The following is a 20,586-nucleotide window of genomic DNA, read 5'->3' as shown; positions in this document are numbered from 1 at the left end:
GGTTCCAGGCTACTGCCATAAAGTGAATCACCATTTTTTCACTTTTAAATGCATATAAATGCCTGATAACATGTTTACACTATCATATATTAAGTTAGCAATAAAACTAGGCCTAAAAAACAACAACAAAAAGTAAAATGCATATACAGTACACTCATTACTTAAAATATTTTTGGCCTTAATGTAGGGTGAGAGGTGAGTAATATTTATTGTAGGATGTCAGGAGATGAAACCAGCCTCTGCTAGCTTCAAATTTATCTTCAGCAACTTCGCCTTTCTCAGCCTACATAAAGTTGAAGAGTTAACTTAAGGCCTTGGACTGGATAATTGCTCAGCTTGAAGGCATGGTATCATGCTGGACAGGCACCTAAAGTCAGTACCTGACCAGCTGGGCTACCGTTCATAGGTCAGTTTATGTGCGGCCAGCAGTAACAGCCTGGTTGATGATCCATCACAAGGCCTGGTCATGGACTAGGCCCTGGGGGCAATACTCCTGAAACCCCCTCTAGGTATACTCCAGGTATTCACTGATGTATCACTTTGTTTCCTGGAACACTTTCTACTTAGAGTTCATTTAAAGTAAGTCTTTTGACATAACATTAAAACACTCGTAACTTTGGAAAGTTTTTCAGATGGAACCAAGAGAGATGCAGAGCTCACAGCAACACCTGATTTCACTTGTAAAAATAAAGATTATAATTATTAGTAGTAGTAGTGGTATTAGTATTATTATAAAACACTCTTGGGTGTGCTCCATAAATGTGTATTATGGTGTCGGTGTTTTGGGTGGGTGGTTGGATGGATACATATTCATACCTGTCCACTGGCCGTTGATACATGTTCAGCTGGCATTATGCATATGATTGTGAAGCATTTTCCCCACATTACAAACACCTTACATAGTGTTCAATTGTCTTCATGTTGCTGCAGTAGAATACATAACTGCAACATTCACATTCTCATGCAACACACCTTTTTAAGAGCGAGTGATGCTATTTATGAGTGAAGGCATATGAAAGGAATGTTTTTCTACTAGTTATCCTCCAATTCTGACCAAGACTTGAAATTTAGTCAATTAAAAAATCTCTGATATTATCCTAGCACCACAAGACTTTGAAAAGGCAATAAATAACATGCCTATGCACTCTGCCCCAGGTCCAGACTCGTGGAACTCCGCATTCATCAAGAACTGCAGGAAGCCCCTTTCACATGCCTTTCACAAGGACGCACGGGTCATTCCACAATCACTAAAAGCAACAAACATAGCCCCACTCCACAAAGGTGGCAGTAAAGCAGTTGCAGAGAACTACAGACTGATAGTGCTAACATCCCATGTCATAAAAATCTTCGAAAGGGTTCTAAGAAGGAAGATTGCCACCTACCTAGATACCCATCTGTTACACAACCCAGGGCAACATGGGTTTAGAGCAGGCCACTCCTGCCGGTTCCAGCTACTGGACCACTATGACAAGTTCTTGGATGCTCAAGTGGTCAAACAAAATGCAGATGTAGTATACACAGACTTCGTAAAAGCCTTTGGCAAGTGTGACCATGGTGTAATAGAGTACAGAATGCATGATAAAGGAAGGATTTATAACTTCCTAACAAATAGAATGCAGAGTGATAGTAAACAGAGGCAGCTACAGTGAAAAGTTTTTTCCCATCCTGTTCCTCATCCTCATATCCGATATGGAAAACTTGAGGAAATTAAAACTGTATTGGAGTATAAAACAAATTCCAACCACACAGTAAAGAAAAAAGCCAATGTGAAGGGCCTGCGAGTGATAATATCAGAGGATCTTATTTTCAAAGACCACAACAACATATTTACCTCATCTGCTAGAAGAATGATAGGATGGACAGTGAGAACCTTCAAAAATAGGGATGCCAGGCCCATGATGATTCTCTTCAAATCACTTGTTCTCTCTCGGCTGGAAAATTGCTGCATACTAACAGTCCCTTTTAAAGCAGGTGAAATTGCTGACCTGGAGAATGTACAGAGAACCTTCATGGCATGCACAAATATAATAAAGCACCTAAATTACTGGGAATAGTTGAAGTTCTCTGAGTTGTAGTCCCTGGAACACAGGTGAGAAAGATACTTGATAATATACTTTTGGAAAATCCCAGGGTGATCAGTACCAAATTTGCACACAAAAATCACTTCCTATGAAAGCAAAAGACTCAGCAGGAGATGCAACATCCCCCTAATAAAAAGCAGGGGTGCCACAAGTATGCTAAGAGAGGACACAATAAATGTCTGGGGCCCAAGACTGTTTAACTGGCTCCCAGCATACATAAGAGGGATTACCAATAGACCACTGGATGTCTTCAAGAAGGCACTGGACAGGCACCTAAAGTCAGTATCTGATCAGCCGGGCTGTGGTTCATACGTCAGTTTGTGTGTGGCCAGCAGTAACAGCCTGGTTGATCAGGCCCTGATTCACAGCGAGGCCATGAGTGTGTTGACTCCTGAAACCCTCTCCAGGTATACTCCAGGCATGGTGTACTAGAGAAAATGTGTTATAGTAATTAATGTTGTACGCTCGTTTATGCATGCCTGGCTACCACACCTGACAATTATGTTAATTTGTTTTACTGTGATTGTGTGTATTTTGCTTATATGATAAGTAGCGTGTTTCTTATATAATTTTGAAAAAATGTCATTGATGGACTAATGAAAATGTGTATAATAATGTAATATACAACATTTAAAGTGCCTCAGAGCTATTATTATTATTATTATTATTATTATTATTATTATTATTATTATTATTATTATTATTTTTTTTTTTATTAACACACTGGCCGATTCCCATCAAGGCAGGGTGGCCCTAAAAAGAAAAACTTTCACCATCATTCACTCCATCACTGTCTTGCCAGAAGGGTGCTTTTACACTACAGTTTTTAAACTGCAACATTAACACCCCTCCTTCAGAGTGTAGGCACTATACTTCTCATCTCCAGAACTCAAGTCCGGCCTGCCTGTTTCCCTGAATCCCTTCATAAATGTTACGTTGCTCACACTCCAACAGCACGTCAAGTATTAAAAACCATTTGTCTCCATTCACTCCTATCAAACACGCTCACGCATGCCTGCTGGAAGTCCAAGCCCCTCGCACACAAAACCTCCTTTACCCCCTCCCTCCAACCTTTCCTAGGCCAACCCCTACCCCGCCTTCCTTCCACTACAGACTGATACACTCTTGAAGTCATTCTGTTTCACTCCATTCTCCATTCTACATGTCCGATCCACCTCAACAACCCTTCTTCAGCCCTCTGGACAACAGTTTTTGTAATCCCGCACCTCCTCCTAACTTTCAAACTACAAATTCTCTGCATTATATTCACACCACACGTTGCCCTCAGACATGACATCTCCACTGCCTCCAGCCTTCTCCTCGCTGCAACATTCATCACCCATGCTTCACACCCATATAAGAGTGTTGGTAAAACTATATACTCTCATACATTCCCCTCTTTGCCTCCAAGGACAAAGTTCTTTGTCTCCACAGACTCGTAAGTGCACCGCTCGCCCTTTTCCCCTCATCAATTCTGTGATTCACCTCATCTTTCATAGACCCATCCGTTGACACGTCCACTCCCAAATATCTGAATACATTCACCTCTTCCATACTCTCTCCCTCCAATCTGATATCCAATCTTTTCATCACCTAATCTTTTTCTTATCCTCATAACCTTACTCTTTCCTGTATTCACTTTTAATTTTCTTCTTTTGCATACCCTACCGAATTCATCCACCAACCTCTGCAACTTCTCTTCAGAATCTCCCAAGAGCACAGTGTCATCAGCAAAGAGCAACTGTGACACCTCCCACTTTGTGTGATTCTTTATCTTTTAACTCCACGCCTCTTGCCAAGACCCTCGCATTTACTTCTCTTACAACCCCATCTATAAATATACTGTATTAAACAACCACCGTGACATCCTTGTCTAAGGCCTACTTTTACTGGGAAATAATCAACCTCTTTCCTACTTACTCTAACTTGAGCCTCACTGTCCTCGTAAAAACTCTTCACTGCTTTCAGTAACCTACCTCCTACACCATACACCTGCAACATCTGCCACATTGCCCCCCTATCCACCCTGTCATATGCCTTTTCCAAATCCATAAATGCCACAAAAACCTCTTTACCCTTATCTAAATACTGTTCACATATATGTTTCACTGTAAACACCTGGTCCACACACCCCCTACCTTTCCTAAAGCCTCCTTGTTCATCTTCTATCCTATTCTCCCTCTTACTCTTAATTCTTTCAATAATATCTCTACCATACACTTTACCAGGTATACTCAACAGACTTATCCCCCTATAATTTTTGCACTCTCTTTTGTCTCCTTTGCCTTTATACAAAGGAACTATGCCTGCTCTCTGCCAATCCCTAGGTACCTTACCCTCTTCCATACATTTATTAAATAATTGCACCAACCACTCCAAAAGTATATCCCCACTTGCTTTTAACGTTTCTGTCTTTATCCCATCAATCCCGGCTGCCTTACCCCCTTTCATTCTACCCACTGCCTCATGAACTTCCCCCACACTCACAACTGGCTCTTCCTCACTCCTACAAGATGTTATTCCTCCTTGCCCTATTCACGAAATCACAGCTTCCCTATCTTCATCAACGTTTAACTATTCCTCAAAATATTCCTTCCATCTTCCCAATACCTCTAACTCTCCATTTAATAACTCTCCTCTCCTATTTTTAACTGACAAATCCATTTGTTCTCTAGGCTTCCTTAACTTGTTAATCTCACTCCAAAACTTTTTCTTATTTTCAACAAAATTTGTTGATAACATCTCACCCACTCTCTCATTTGCTCTCTTTTTACATTGCTTCACCACTCTCTTAACCTCTCTCTTTTTCTCCATATACTCTTCCCTCCTTGCATCACTTCTACTTTGTAAAAACTTCTCATATGCTAACTTTTTCTCCCTTACTACTCTCTTTACATCATCATTCCACCAATCGCTCCTCTTCCCTCCCGCACCCATTTTCCTGTAACCACAAACTTCTGCTGAACACACTAACACTACATTTTTAAACCTACCCCATACCTCTTCGACCCCATTGCCTATGCTCTCATTAGCCCATCTATCCTCCAATAGCTGTTTATATCTTACCCTAACTGCCTCCTCTTTTAGTTTATAAACCTTCACCTCTCTCTTCCCTGATGCTTCTATTCTCCTTGTATCCCATCTACCTTTTACTCTCGGTGTAGCTACAACTAAGAAGTGATCTGATATATCTGTAGCCCCTCTATAAACGTATTCATCCTGAAGTCTATACTTATTTATTCTCTTTTTCTTAAAATATGTATTACCTATAACTAAACCCCTTTCTATACAAAGTTCAATCAAAGGGCTCCCATTATCATTTACACCTGGCACCCCAAATTTACCTACCACACCCTCTCTAAAAGTTTCTCCTACTTTAGCATTCAGGTCCCCTACCACAATTACTCACTTGGTTCAAAGGTTCCTATACATTCACTTAACATCTCCCAAAATCTCTCTCTCTCCTCTACATTCCTCTCTTCTCCAGGTGCATACATGCTTATTATGACCCACTTTTTGCATCCAACCTTTACTTTAATCCACATAATTCTTGAATTTACACATTCATATTCTCTTTTCTCCTTTTATAACAAATCCTTCAACATTACTTCTACCCCTTCCTTAGCTCTAACTCTCTCAGATACTCCAGATTTAATCCCATTTATTTCCCCCCACCGAAAAAACTCCCCTACCCCTTTCAGCTTTGTTTCGCTTAGAGCCAGGACATCCAACTTCTTTTCATTCATAACATTGGCAATCATCTGTTTCTTGTCATCCGCACTACATCCACGCACATTCAAGCATTCCAGTTTTATAAAGTTTTTCTTCTTCTCTTTTTATTATTATTATTATTATTATTATTATTATTATTATTATTATTATTATTATTATTATTATTATTATTATTATTATTAGGCTTATTGTATCTTCAACACTAGTGAGACACTCTTAGCTACTCCCTCGCCTAGCATGGCTACTCCTACTTTGCAACAATTCCAAATGATTTTATTGTACCTGCATGCCAGCATAGTAAGTATATATAGGTACAGTTACACATACATGTATATAAAATTATCTATAGTATCTCAATTATATCTCAGCCATCAACATACAGTGGAACCTCAGTTTTTGTATGCCCCAGTTTTCGTAGGATTCGGTTTTCGACAACTTTTTTCGTCAAAATTTTGTCCCAGTTTTCATACATCCTCTTAGTTTGCATAGAGTTGAAAATGGTCCGTACCAAACTCATCCACGTGACTCAACCACTCAAGCACCCACACAAGGCATCCCATGCGTTCGTGACTCAGTCTACCTTTCTTTCTCGTTGATTGAGCATCACCCCACACGTTCCTCCGAAACATTTCGTAATGATCCACTGTTTTTTGTGCTTGTTTATTGAGTGCAACTGCTGAATAAGCCACCATGGGGCCAAAGAAATTTCTGAGTGCCAGCCCTTTGGTGAAGAAGGCGAGAAACACGATAGAATTCAAGAAAGAACCTGTAGCAAAGTACGAAAGTGGCGTATGCGTGGCCAATCTTGCCAGGATGTACGGGAAGTCCACATCAATGATCAGTTCCTTCCTGGCGAAGAATAAAGAAATCAAGGAAGCTGATGTTGCGAAAACAGAGATTACAAACAATCAGAGATGTTGAAAAGTTGTTATTGGTGTGGATCAAAGAAAAAGAGTTAGCGGGAGATAGTGTTTCAGAGGCAAATCTTAGAGACACCAGAAACAGACCTCTCTGGACAGAATTTTTGTGCGACAGGGATACAGTGACTCTCAAGCTGGTTCTAGTGCCAGTAAAAGACAAAGAAGGGAAGTAACCCTGGATTGGGCCATGATACCTGTAGTCCTTATGGAAGGGAATTCCCCTTCCAAACAGTAACCTCTCCTCCTCCCTCTCCCCTCCTCACTGTGTTCCATATGCCAACAAGAGTCTTCAGTAGAGGTAAAACTGATGTTAAATATTCATTTATCCATTTCATTAGCCATTTATATTCATTTCTCATTGTTTTTTGTATGTAAAACTATAGTTATTCTCTTTAAAATGTATTTTTTGTTAATACTTTTGGGGGTCTGGAACGGATTAATTGTATTTACATTACTTCTTATGGGAAATATTGCTTCAGTTTTCGTACGATTCGGTTTTCGTCAGACATTTTAGAACTGATTAATAATGAAAACCGAGGTTCCACTGTGCCTTGCTCACTGAGTTTAATAATTTCTAACTTTGCACTTAAGGTAAGTGCCTGACAACTCCTTTTTATCACAAATATCCTTAGATGTCATTGTAACACAGAGTATATATAAAATATGCAATAACTTTAAAATACTTGAAAGTTTGGAAAGTTTAGAGACATAATCGAGATGTGGAGTTCACGAAGGATGTAAACAAACTGAGAGTGAACAGGTGGCATGCAGATGCCAAACTAGTGAATCATGAGCCTTATAAACTAATTTTTGGGTATAATTTGAAATGTCTGTGTTAGTGAATCACTGTAAAGCAAAGCACCATAAAGTGGGGCCCTCCTGTACTCTAAGAAAGGGTTGGAATATTGCAATTAAGGTCGTTGAACTCTGATACTCGCCCACTTCTGGCAAGACACTGATTGATAATGTGTGTTTTCATTTTTGCGTCACTGCTGATGTAGTTAGTGTTTGGTGACTGGCCACCTATAGTGGGCACTACAAATTTAACTTCCCGCAGTACACAATATTTTTGTTTCTATAACTAGTCTTCACAAATTGGTTGTACATGTATATTTTAATTTGTTGAATTGTACAGTGCTATATTTTGTTACTAATGCGGTATAATTTGTATTGATGTATGATTTTTAATTATTCAGTGTTCCATTTTCTTTTTAACAGATTGACTGGAGTGAAGGATGGTTGGTTGGGCTTGTTGTATTCCACATTTTTCTCACTACATTCACAGTAATGACTCGTAATCATCATACCACACAAGCTGTCCTTTTCTTCCTACTGCTCCTGACAGTTCGCTCCTCAGAGACCATAAATCAATATGCAGCTAAGAACTGGCAGTCGTTCAGTCGGCAGCAGTACTTTGACTCCCAGGGATTGTTCATCAGTGTTGTTTTCTCAATGCCTGTGCTCTTCAATTGCATGATGATGGTGGTGAGTTTTTTCTTTTTTTTTTTTCTACTGTACAGTACTTCATTGTACATTCTTGTACTTCTAAAGATATTGAACCTAAAACAGCTTTCATCACTTTGTCCATTTTACTAAAAGCATGGCAGTGGTTTTAATTAGCAGATAGTTGAGCAAGGACAGTTGAATAGGACATGCTTAAACAACAGTTTAAATGAATTTCCATCCAGTGCATTACAGTTGAATTTCAATTAATACAGTTCATGATGATAATACTAATAATTGTTTATTGGCAATGATGCTGGCTGTAAAACCTGTAGGATGCACAGTGTTTCAGGCAGAAGTTAAAGTAATGCCATTTTTATCTTGCTGTATAGTAATAACAATCTTGATCATAACTGTTGGGAGATAAATTAAAGCTGTTAGCTTTAGGGTACTGTAGTACAGTGGACATTCATAATTCATGCAAGTTATGTTCCTAAACTCACAAAATCGTAATGACGTGATTGCAATCCCTGCCTGTGGTATGATGTATGTTCCTGAAACCTGCATTAACAATGATTTTTGAGACTTGTGGAATGAAAAACATATGGGAAAAACAAGGTTGCATTTGTCAAGCCTTCAAAAACCCTAACAAATGCTGTATAGTATCATAATTCTTCAAAAATAATACTTTTTTTTTTATTTTACCTAATATTGTTTATGGACATGTTATGGGAAATAACTCAAGTCTAGTGAGGTTCAGACTCAAAAGGAAGGGTACATGTAGCTAGGAAAGTTAGGTTAATACCGTACAGTATTTGTTGCTTGCTTTCAAGTTAGGCTAGTTTAGTTGTGCAACCCATGCTCATCCTGTGAGTAGTAGCACAAAAATCAAGATTACTGAGGTCAGATGCCACTGGGCATTGTTACATCATGAGAAAGAAATATTAGTTATATTGTATTTTACAATTACTTCATATAGTTAGTGTACACAATAAAGTATGGAATGCAGTATCAAAAAATATGTCTTAACCCTTTCAGGGTCTGTCCTGTAGATCTGTGGCTTTGAAGCCAGGGTCGAAGCTGTAGATCTACTCCAAAATTCTAGCTGCTTCAAATTTAGAGTGATAAGGCTGGTAGGCCTACATCTAAGAGAATGGGTCTGCATGATCACTGTGTGCGGTAAACAAAATACCAGGGCACCCGCATTGCACTGTGGGAACGCCATCTCAATATGCTTTGTTCATCATGCCTGGTGGCAAGGAGGCTCTCACTCCCCAGTGATTTCTGACTCTCCTCTTCCCAAGTTATAGCTCTAACACTGATGGAAGTGGATCTGAAGAGGAATTCTATGGTTTTGAACCATATGGTGCAATGGTAACATATTGTACAATGGTACCATATGGTACAGTGTACCATATGGTACTGTGTATCATATGGTATATTGTACCATATGGTACATTGTACCATATGGTATGGGGTACAGGGACCCTAATGTAAATAAGTCACTTTGTCTGACTTTTTTGGGTTATCCTAGGTTCTCTACACATGCTGCTATGTATGATAATCTGTGTAACTGTATTTGTGTATACTACCTGAATAAACTTAGGACACCACATGCGCTTGAGTAAGTTTATTCAGGTATACACAGATACAGTTACATGGATCATCATACATAGCAGCATATGTGTAAAGATCCTAGGATAACCCAAAAAAGCCAGTGACTTATTTCCACTGAGGTCCCTGTATTTGTACCATATGGTACTCTGTATATGGTACTTGCATATGGTACTCTGTACCATATGCAATTCCAAGGGGATTGAGTACATCCTGTGGCCCTACACTTGGAATAGACAGTGAAAGTGACAATGTGGCTACAGTTAGGATGGATAGACCGCATGCATCAGTAGTTGGTAGTGGTGGTGGTTCCACCAGAATGCGTGTGTGCAGCATGCAGCACCAGCCCAGACTGGAAGTGAGTCTGGGACCCAAGCCGCTGACTCAGCAGTTCCAGGACAAAGTGCATCGTCACCCACCAGTGGAAGTAAAAGACTGTGGCTGAAATGTATTTGTTTTTGGCAACAATAATGCTTGTACCTCATGTCATGTCATACTAGTCCACAGATGAGTAAGACACCACTGTGCATGGCACCTTGTTTCAAAGACTCAAAGACTGTAGCAGTTCTAGGAACATGTCCAGTGACTGTACATATGTAAATTTATAATAAAACATTACTAATAGTATACAACATTTTTGCATGTTTTTTGTTGTAAACAGTTATTATAAAAAAATAATTTTGAAAATATTAGTGCCACTATTGTGCCAAATACAGCAAGTGTACATATATACATTATGCATTATATTGGTCTCACAGGCCACAAATGTTACTGGAAAGTAACAAAATAGAAAAGGAAATACTGATAGTAGAGTGATGGTTCAATTCAAATTCAAATTCAAAGTTTATTCTCTATAAAGATTACAATGTTGAATTTACAGAATTTGGTTGTTGTGTGGTTTACATGTAGTTAAATAATGATTACAGAGTGTACCACTAGAACGCCTAGCATGGCTAGGCATTTCGGGCAGACTTAGTTTAATTCTTTATTTTAAAATATTACAAATTATGAGGTAAGTTGGTATTATGGCTAAGTGACTAAATACTAGTTTGTGAGTTTAGCAATGTGAATGCTTTTGTTTTGGCACAGTACATAGTTTCAGTATTGGAGTATCATAGGATTCATTATTTTAAGATTGAGATTAATATTTCTGTTTATGGTCAAATGGGTGAGTGAGTGTAAGTGTGAACCACCAGGTGGTATTCGTGTAGTTAGTTGATGGGGTTTATCAGGGAGATAAGATGTTTTCTAATGGTAGTTTTGAAGGTGATGAATGTGTCTGCAGTTCTAGAGTTCTCAGGTAGGGTGTTCCAGATTTTAGGGCCTTTGACATACATTGAATTTTTGTAAAGGTTTAGTCGGACATGGGGAATGTCGTAGAGATGTTTGTGTCTGGTGTTATGCCTGTGGGTTCTGTCACAACTATCAAGAAAGCGTTTTAGGTCAAGGTTGATATTGGAGTTTAAGGTCCTGTAGATGTAGATTGCACAGTAGTAAGTGTGGATGTACTGAACAGGGAGTAAGTTTAGATCTATGAAGAGTGGGGGGGGGGGGGGGGTGTTGCCAGGGATGGGATTTAGTGATTATTCTTACTGCAGCTTTTTGTTGGGTTATTATTGGCTTTAGGTGTGTTGCTGCAGTTGATCCCCAAGCACAAATAGCATAGGTGAGGTATGGATAAATAAGTGAGTGGTATAGTGTGAGAAGGGCATTTTGCGGCACATAGTATCGTATCTTGGAGAGGATCCCAACTGTTTTGGATACTTTTTTGGTTATGTGTTGGATATGGGTGCTGAAATTCAGGTTGTTGTCAAGGTATAGGCCTAGGAATTTGCCCTCATTATGTCTGGTAATTAGAGTGTTGTCGATCTTAATGTTAATTTGTGCATCTCCTGCTCTGCTACCAAACATAATATAGTAGGTTTTGTCAGTGTTAAGCGTAAGTTTATTGGCTGTCATCCAAGTCGATATTTTGATCAGCTCCTCGTTAACAATGGTGTTGAGGGTGGCAAGATTAGGGTGAGAGATGACATAAGTCGTGTCGTCAGCAAAGAGAATGGGTTTCAGGTGTTGGGATACGTTTGGAAGATCATTGATGTATATGAGGAAGAGCAGGGGACCAAGGACACTTCCCTGCGGAACTCCAGTATCAAGTGGCCGTGTTGTTGATGCTGTGTCTTTAATGGTAACATACTGATACCTATTAGTAAGGTAAGATTTGAAATAAGCAAGCGCATGGCCTCTTATACCGTAATGGTCAAGTTTGTGGAGTAGGATGTCGTGGTCTACTGTGTCAAAAGCTTTTCTTAGGTCAATAAAAATTCCTAGTGGATATTCCTTATTTTCCAATGCTGTGTAAAGCAGATCTAGCATTTTTATGATTGCATCATTAGTGCTTTTATTTTTCCTAAATCCAAATTGGCAGGGGTTGAGTATGTTTTGTGCTGTTATAAATGAATATAGTCTCCTGTGCACGAGTTTCTCAAAGATTTTGGATAGCAATGGTAAGTTTGATATTGGCCTATAGTTGTTTAAGTCTGTAGGGTCACCACCTTTATGTATTGGTGTAACCCTTGCCATCTTGAGTAGTTTCGGGAAGGTGCTAGTTTCTAGTGACTTGTTAAAAAGTAATGAAATAGCATGCGAAAGGATATGGGCCGCTCGCTTGTACAGTAATGGTGGGACATTAGACAGATTCCCTGAGTTGTTTTTAAGTGACTTTATAATCTCGGTGACTTCCGAGGGCTCAGTTGGTGCAAGATAGAAGGAATTTGGGAAATTCCCATCTAGGTAGTCCCCGGCATGGGCATTAGTATGTGGGATTTTATTGGCGAGATTAGATCCTATGGTTGAGAAGAAGTCGTTTATCTTGTTAGCTGTGTCAGTGGGATGTAGTGGTGTTTCATTAGGTTTAGTTAGGACAATATTCTTGTTTTTTTTCAGTTTGTGGGTCCCTAGAATCTGAGAGAGTGTTTTCCAGGTCTTTTTTATATCTCCTCTAGTGTCTGTGAATCTACTGGAGTAGTATAGTTGTTTGGCTTTCTTTATTACTTTGGTGAGAACTGATGAATAGTGTTTAAGAATATCTTTGTGTATTAAGCCCTGTCTATATTGCTTTTCATATTGGTGTTTCTTGTCAATGGATTTCAGAATGGTGCTGGTTAGCCATGGGCAACCAAGCCGTTTGTTTGTGATCTGTTTCGTTTTTATAGGACAATGTTTGTTGTATAGTCTAAGTAATTTGTTAAGAAAAATGTCTGTCCAGTCATCAATACCATTGGCCTTGGAGAATTCTGTAGGCCAGTCAACAATCTCTAGGTCAGCTGTGAACTTCCTTATTGAGGCCTCGTCATGGAGTCTAAATGAGACTTTGTTGTATTCAAGTGGTGGTTTATTAATGTTTGTCAGGAGGAAGGTAGGGTAGTGGTCTGTAGTGCTATCTGTGATTATCCCTGATTTAAGGGGGGCTAGTATATTGGTCCATATGTGGTCTATTATGGTTGCACTTGTCTCAGTGAGCCTGGTTGGTTTAGTTATTGTTGGTATGAGAAGTGTGTTGTTCATATTGTTGATGAAATCAGTTACAGGCTGATCATCTAGTAAGCCAAGGTTGATGTTGAAGTCTCCAGCTAAGAGAAGGTGGTGCTTATTCATTTGTCTGTTTGTTATTAGTGACTTTAATTTCTCACTGAAATTTGGGATGTTTGTGTGAGGTATCCGGTAAATGGCACCGATTGTTATAGGTGTCTTAAGGTTTTTTACAGTAAAATTAGCAAAAATGTATTCCCCATATTCATCACTAAAGCAAGTGGTGCTAATACAAGATAATTGGTTAGAGTAATAGATTGCAATACCACCCCCAACTTGGTTTGGTCTGCAGTTGTGAATTGCTGTGTATCCTGGTAGAGGGTAGATATCTATTGTGTCCTGCTTAAGCCAGGTCTCAGTAAGAATAATGCAGGAGAAGGGTGTCTTTAGTGATTCAAGGAGTGCCAGGAGGTCATCATAGTGTTTGCTTAAGGACCTGATGTTGTAGTTAAGTACTGATAGACTTTTAGCATTGTTTAGGATAGTGCTGGCTTGTGATGCTGTGTAATAAAGGCAGTTACTTTCCAATAGGTTTTGATTGGGTGTCAGATTATGGAGGTTTAGATCAGGGTCAACGTGATCAATCATCTTCTAGGTTTAAATTATGGTTATTTATATCCTGAGTTATGTGTTGAGTTCTAGTACTGATATCTGTAGTGGTGGGAAGCTTGGATAAGTATATAGCTAGAGTATTTTGGTCATATAGAGTATAGTCACTACTACACATAATGGAGTTGATGTTGTCTATGTGTTGTGCTGGAATGAACTAAAGTACAACTAGGTATAAACTAGTAATATAAAAATACAAATTTAAAATAGAACAAGACTCTCACTTGTAATTGCACTAAGGTCTAATATAATGACTTTTGTGGAGTCTATGTTTTGAGCTAGAATGAGCTATAGTACAACTAGATTTAATCTAATAATATAAAAATACAAATTAAAAATAGCACCAGTCTCTCACTAGTAATTGCAATATGGTCTAATATAATGAATTTGGTATTGACTATAGTACAACTGAGTTTAATCTAATAATATAAAAAAGGCACAAGACTCTCAATTGTAATTGCACTAAGGTGTTATATAAGTTGTTTACAAGAATTAGAGTATAACTAGATTTAAATTGACAAGATAAAATATACAAGTTAAGGTAGCAAAAGAATAAAAAAAGTAGAAAAAAAAAAACATATATGAGGTAGTTGGTACTAGTTAGCAAAAGATAGTTAAGGGCCTTGAACAATAATATAATTGAAATATACACTAATTGCACACACAATATAGTCACTAAGATATGAAAACAATCTTAGAGTAGGAATTATAATATAAACTTATAATATAAAAATACAAATTGAAATGGTACTTGCAATTGCACTAGAGTCTGGTATAGGTTGTTGACAAGATCAGGAGTATAACTAGATTTAAATTGACAAAATAAAATTCACAATTAAAGTACCAAAAGAATAATAGTAAAAAATAACAATGGTAATGTCTTGGTTATAATATGATAGTAAGATGGTAGACAGGTACACAGGTACACAGGTACACAAGTGCACAGGTACACAGGTACAAAGGATAATATAAAGGTTGGAGTTGAATATACAAACTTGAAAATTTGGCAACAAAATGTTATGGGAAGTATAAAATAATGTTTAATGTACAAAAGTAAAATTGACTGGTAGTAAATATGGTGTTTAATAAAATTTTAGTAAGTAATAATGATTACAAAAAAAAAGTGAAAAAGTAATGTTTATTTCATTCAATATTGCACTGGTAGTTATACTAGAGGTTATATGGCAGTACAAGGTAATTAAGAGTACTCTAAGATAGTAAATGTGGTATTAAAACAGGTAAAGGTAATTAGACAAGTAATGGTTATTAAATGTCAAAAATGTTAAGAGTAAATTGAAATTATAGTAAAAATGATAATTATTAATTTTAGTAAGTAATATCAATTGATAGTATTTAAAAAAATATGAGGTAGTAATATGGACACAGAAAGTATCAATTCAGCTAATGTTTAAGCAAACAATAGTAAATAAGAAAATTACATAAGGTGACTTATGCTTACTAGTAAAATCACAAAATGAGGTAGTTGATTATTTAATTACTAAGAGATTGTACAAGGAAATTTGAACAATAATGGAGCAAAACATACACTACACTACGTAGGCTTTTAGGTTGGACATTGTTTAGTTATTCTCTGTAAGATGTATCCCTGAGAAATCGTGATAGATCATTCTCGTTCGTGATTGTGTACAGTTGACCTACATTTGTTTTCCTAACAAGAATTTTCCCATCCCGTGTGAAGCATTGGTGTATTGTGTCGTTATTCTCCCGCTTAAGTTTTCTGACTCTATACAGGAGGTTCTGACGTTTTTTGGTAAGACACTCGTTTATGTATACCTCTTTCTTTACTTTAATAGATGCAATAATTAAGTCTTTTTTCCTGTCATGTGAGTGGAATCTAAGCATAACACTTTCTACCATGGGATCCTAGTAACCTGGCTTCTTTTATTTCTGACTCTGGTACAATAACACTTGTTTGGTCCTTTATGATCTGCAGAGTAATTTCTTTACTGTTTGTTTGGTCCATATCACTGGGAAAAAGTGGACTGTTAACTATTACTGCGTCCGATAGTTTATCTTGTTCAGTTTTATCTTCTTGGAGAGCAAAGTAGTCACTGAACTGGTTATCTAAGTTGTTCTTCCATTCTTTTACTGCTTCTTCAACCTTTGTATTAAGAGATATTATTTGTTGGGTATGGCTATCTATGACTGGATGGTCTTGTCACAGTTAGTCATTCCTGGTGTTGATAACTTTTGTTCAAGACTGAGGATTTTGTTCTCGAGTTGTGTCATCCTGGTGTCTTGTTTTGTTAGCGTCTCTTGAAGATTCATATTTTCAATAACTAAGGTGGAGATGCATGTCTTTAGGGTATCTGGATCGTTGGTCATACCTGAGAGACTACTTGGTAGGTTGAATCTGGGGAAGAGAGGGGAGGATGGGCTGGTGGCAGCCATGTTTGTTGTTATTGTTGTGGTGTCGCCTTGAGCGGTGGTGAGTGAGGTGGTTGCTGGGCCGGCGTCCTCCTGGCTACACTTGTTGAATAGTTGATTTTTCGGTGTTTTCTTGCTGGCCTTGGTGCTGTTTCCTCTTAGATTGCGCCTCATAATACTACAGGAATTGTTGTAGTTAAGAAGAAGTTGTAGTTATACAAAGCTTAGGGTTACGTTGTTTGGCTGGCAGCGGGGTGTTGCTTTCGGTTTGTGGGCAGTCTTCCTTTGATCTATTATTTTCGATTTGTAGGTTTCACTGTTGGTAATCTTTGGTCATTCTGGGTGCTACGTTGGGTAGTGCAGTTTTGCTTGTAACTAGGTCATCATAGGAGCATTGGTAGCTCTGATAGTTGGAGAAAAGTACGGAGCTTGGAAGTCGCTGCTGCCGCTGCCGCTGCCACTAACATAATGGTTAAGGTTGGTTATTTGATGATGAAGGTTGAGGATCCTTATATATCAATGCATCTTCATCAGTTGGTTACAGTGGAGTTCTCAAGTACAGTGTAACCTTGACTTACGAGTTTAATCCGTTCCAGGAGCTAGCTCATAACTCATTTTACTTGTACAGTGAACCCTTCGTTTTCGTCGATCTCCGTTATCGCTGATTTCGGTTTTGACCGACTTTTTTCATCAATTACCTCCGATTTTGTCGATCGTATGGAACCTCTCTAGTGCCTAGCACGCAGACAAAGCCACCTCCCACACCATTCTCAGCCAGTGTAGCATTATTTCTCAGTGAGTGAACATATCCTGCCAGGTCATACAAAACATTTTGTAATAATCCATTGTTTTTGCCACTTGTTTATTGCGTGTGACTGCTAAATAAGCCACCATGGGCCCAAGAAAGCTTCTAGTGCCAGCCCTTTGGTAAAGAATGTGAGAAACATGATATAATTCAAGAAAAAGTTTGTAGAAAAATACGAAAGTTGTAGTGGTAGAGGGTGGTAGTGTTGGTGGTAGAGAGTGGTAGTATTGGTGGTAGAGGGTGGTAGTGTTGGTGGTAGTGATGGTGGTAGAAGGTGGTAATGATGGTGGTAGAAGGTGGTAGTGATGGTGATAGAGGGTGGTAGTGATGGTGGTAGAAGGTGGTAGTGATGGTGGTAGAGGGTGGTAGTGATGGTGGTAGAGGGTAGTAGTGGTTGTGATGTTGGTAGAGGGTGGTAGTGGTTGGGGTGGTGGTAGAGGGTGCCTTCTTCAGTGATTCATCGATTTTACTAACTCCTCCAATATTGTTGGAGTTATATAGGGCTACAGAAAACACTGCAGCCTTCACCAACTTTATGTATGGCTTATACTCACAATGGCCCTTATGTATAACCCAGCAACAACAACAGTGCACCTGTCGTGACGTACGTAATGACTTATTTTATTAATTCTTGAGTATATGTCATGTTTCTATGTTATTAATATTGTTTATTATGTCATATTAGTTGAATTGTGAAAAGGTAAGTGTGATGTTAAATGTTCATTTATACATTTTATTAGTGCTTTCTATTTATTTGCCATTCTTTTCTTCATGTGAATCTATATTTAAGCTAGGGAAGTGGCTAGGGAAGTGACCCCTGATAAGGACTTGGTACCTAGAGTCCTTATGGAGAGGGATTCCCCTTCCAAACAATAACCTCTTTTTCCCTTTTCCCTCCTCCCTGTCTTCCATCCATCAACAACAGCCTTCAATAAAGGTAAGTGTCATGTGTAATGTTCATTCTTTTGTGCATGTAAATCTATCTTTAAGGTAAAAAAAAAAATTTTTTGTTGATGCTTCTGGGTGTCTGGAACAGATTAATTCCATTTACATTATTTCTTATGGGGAAAATGGTTTCGGTTTTGGCCGATTTCAGTTTTGGCCAATGGCTCTGGAATGGATTAAACACGAAACCAAGGGTCCACTGTATATCAAATTAACCCTTTGACTGTTTCAGGCCCCTCTCTGAAACTGTCATTCTATGTCGCCAAATATTCAAAAAAAAAAAAAATTATTTTTTCTTATGAAAATGTTAAGATTATTTTTCTGAGTGTTTTAGTCCAAAAAAAAAATTTTTGCCATTGGTACTTACCGAGATATAGAGCCGTGAAGTTTGCAGAAAATGAGCCGCGTATGGCAACAGCGGCGACTGCCGCTCACCCGGTAAACTTTAGTTTACTTGTATTTGAAGGTTTGTTGTTTTTTTCACTATTTTATTTTTTCACATAACTTATGTGGCCTATGAGACCAAAGTAAGGTGCAATGTACATATATACACTCGTTGTATACAACACAATAAGCACACAAACATAATTATCAATATATTGTTTACAAAACTTGTTTACACAAACAAACAAACAAACAAACAATTCTTCTTCTTCTTCTTCTTCTTCTTCTTCTTCTTCTTCTTCTTCTCCTTCTTCTTCTTCTCCTTCTTCTTCTTCTCCTTCTTCTTCTTCTCCTTCTTCTCCTTCTTCTTCTTCTCCTTCTTCTCCTTCTTCTTCTCCTTCTTCTTCTTCTCCTTCTTCTTCTTCTCCTTCTTCTTCTTCTCCTTCTTCTTCTTCTTCTTCTTCTCCTTCTTCTCCTTCTTCTCCTTCTTCTTCTCCTTCTTCTTCTCCTTCTGTGTGCGAGACGAGAAAGAATACTTGTATATGACGCTATTATCAACTGTACGGCTTATTTATCTATCACAATTCATCTAATATGATATAATAAATAATATAATTAACACAGAAACATGATATACAGTAGACCCTCCAAATCATGAAATTGATCTTCACTGACACTTCCATCTGTGTTAGAGCATCGACAACTGAAATGGCATTCCCACAATGCACCACTGGCTCCCCGAATATGGTGCGACCATGGAGACTTTCTCACATCTGTTCCAGAGAGAATTTATGCTAGCAGAAACATTTAGTCGAATTAGCCGATAGTCGAATTAATTTTCCCCATAAGAAATAATGGAAATAGAATTAATCCGTTCCAGACACCCAAAAGTATTAAACAAAATATTTTTTTTTACATGAAATATGCATTTTCTGAATGCATGTAGCATTCAGAAATGAATGCTACATGCAAAATAAACAATAATTAAATGCCACTTACCTTTATTGTGGAGTTGTTGATGAGTGATGTGCCAGCAGCAGGGAATAGTCAAGTTTTCTATTGTTTAGAAGGGGAATCCCCTTCCATAAAGACTTCAGGTACCCAGTCCTTTGGTGGGGTTACCTCCCTTCTTGGTTTTTTAATGCCACTAGGACCAGCTTGAGTCACTGGACCCCTGTCACACAAAATATCTGTCCAGAGAGCTCTGTTTCTCACATGCCCTTAGGATTTCCCTAAAATGGGACACAAGAGTGTCATTGTACATGTTGCCAATATGGCTTGCAACAGTTGTGACAGGATAAAATTCATCCATAAATTCTTGCACCTTTGTAAACATTTCCTTAATCCTTGACGAAGGCAACTTTCTCCGTCTCTCTTCCTCCTGCTCTGAAGCACATTCCTGAGCTATGATCTGTTGCTGTTGCACATCAAGCTCTTGCAGCTCTGCAGTGATTAGTTCTTCATCATCGTTCTGCACCAACTCTTCCACATCCTCGCCACAAACCTCCAACCCCGTGGACTTCCCCAATGACACAGTTGATTCCACAACTGGCATAGGCTCCTCAGGGTTAACCCCAAACCCTTCAAAATCCCTCTCTTGTACACATTGTGGCCACAGTTTCCTCCAAGCAGAGTTCAAAGTCCTGCAAGTCACTCCCTCCCAAGCCTTACCTATAAGGTTTATGCAAGTGAGGGTATTGAAGTGATCTTTCCAGAACTCTCTTAGGGTCAATTCAGTGTCTGAGGTCACTTCAAAGCACTTTTGAAACACTGCTTTTGTGTAGAGTTTTTAGAAGTTTGAAATGACCTGCTGGTCCATGGGCTGGAGGAGAGGAGTTGTATTAGGAGGAAAAACTTCACTTTAACGAAGCCAAACTCCCCTGCAATTTGCTCTTGCAAGTCGTGAGGATGAGCAGGAGCATTGTCCATTACCAGGAGGCGCTTGAGTGACAATTTCTTTTCCAGGAGGTAATTTTTCACGGTGGGGCCAAACACACCATAAAACTAGTCCATGAACATTTCCCTAGTGACCCATGCCTTATTGTTTGATCTCCACAGCACACACAGATTACCCTTG

The 20,586-nt window shown here is 38.5% G+C and overlaps 1 protein-coding gene across 1 annotated transcript in view; it reads left to right on the top strand.

Moving 5' to 3' along the window:
• Positions 1 to 20,586, top strand: part of Tmem18 (transmembrane protein 18) — a 168,494-nt gene that overhangs the window by 68,005 nt on the left and 79,903 nt on the right. The window contains exon 3 of the mRNA XM_070088041.1: positions 7,952 to 8,218. Within this exon, the coding sequence (XP_069944142.1) occupies positions 8,021 to 8,218 (198 nt within the window). The 5' untranslated portion in view covers positions 7,952 to 8,020. The remainder of the gene's footprint in view (positions 1 to 7,951; positions 8,219 to 20,586) is intronic.

Source organism: Cherax quadricarinatus, chromosome 23, assembly GCF_038502225.1.
Source record: "Cherax quadricarinatus isolate ZL_2023a chromosome 23, ASM3850222v1, whole genome shotgun sequence".
Taxonomy (NCBI): domain Eukaryota; kingdom Metazoa; phylum Arthropoda; class Malacostraca; order Decapoda; family Parastacidae; genus Cherax; species Cherax quadricarinatus.
Note: the sequence above shows the minus strand (reverse complement) of the source record. Positions and strands in the feature narration are given on the sequence as shown.